At 37.0% G+C, this 992-nt stretch overlaps 1 protein-coding gene across 1 annotated transcript in view; it reads left to right on the top strand.

The window, feature by feature from the left end:
* LOC103604272 (cadherin-9-like) overlaps positions 1-992 on the top strand; it is a 111,128-nt gene that overhangs the window by 10,770 nt on the left and 99,366 nt on the right. The window contains exon 3 of the mRNA XM_008588840.1: positions 276-623. Within this exon, the coding sequence (XP_008587062.1) occupies positions 276-623 (348 nt within the window). The remainder of the gene's footprint in view (positions 1-275; positions 624-992) is intronic.

Here is a 992-nt window from a genome sequence, read left to right as displayed (position 1 = left end):
TGAACTGCACATATTGAACCACCCTTGTATCCCTGGCATAATGTTAATTGATAATGGTGTACTATCTTTTGGACATGCTATTGAATTTGGATTCCTAGTATTTTGTTGAGAACACTTGCATCAGCATTCATAAGTAATATTGGCTTGTAGTTTTCTTTGTTGTGTCCTCATCTGATTTTGATATCAGGGTAGTGCTGGCATCATAGAATGAGATTGGAAAAATTCCCCCATTTTTTCGACTAATTTAAGAATAATTGATATAAATTATTCTTTAGACATTTGAAGCAGCCAGCCCCCTGCCCTTACAGAAGTCAGGAGTGAGTGCAGCCATGACCAGGAGGACTATACAGGAAAAAGCCCCAAGCAGACATCCCCAAGCCCACATAGACAGCAGGAGTGAGCACTACCACCACAAGGAGGCCTCATGCTATTTCTTCAAAGGTGGTTCACAACAGCCACCACCACAGCTTCTACTTCTACAAAGACAGCTTGCCCCCAGAGTAGCAGCCACAACCACTATGCAGGTTGCCTGCCAATACTTGACTGAATTGGTACAAGGAAAGTCACCAGAGGAACTTGGAAAAAAGAAGAGTGTTTCTTCTCAGTGTCCACTCCGGAGTAATGTAAGAAGCAACTGATCTACCAGATGAACAGAAATCGATGTAGATATACTGGAAATATGAAGAAATAAATAAATAAATAAAATAAAAACAAGAAAAGATGGCATGGCCAAAGAAATGTAGTAACTCTCAATTACCAGACCCTTCAGAACAGAAAATGACTGAAAAGAAATTCTGAGTAAAAATCTTAAGGAAACTCAATTAGATAAGAGAAGACTCAATTAGAAAACAAAATGAAATGAGAAAAAAATACCCAGGATATGAAGGAGGACATTTACAAAGAGATGAATACCTTAAAAAAGAATATAGCAGAACTTCTGGAACTGAAAGATTTATTCAATGAAATTAAAAATAAAAATTAAAAAAAAAAAA

The sequence above is a fragment of the Galeopterus variegatus genome, unplaced genomic scaffold (assembly GCF_000696425.1).
Source record: "Galeopterus variegatus unplaced genomic scaffold, G_variegatus-3.0.2 Scaffold5060, whole genome shotgun sequence".
Classification (NCBI taxonomy): domain Eukaryota; kingdom Metazoa; phylum Chordata; class Mammalia; order Dermoptera; family Cynocephalidae; genus Galeopterus; species Galeopterus variegatus.
Note: the sequence above shows the minus strand (reverse complement) of the source record. Positions and strands in the feature narration are given on the sequence as shown.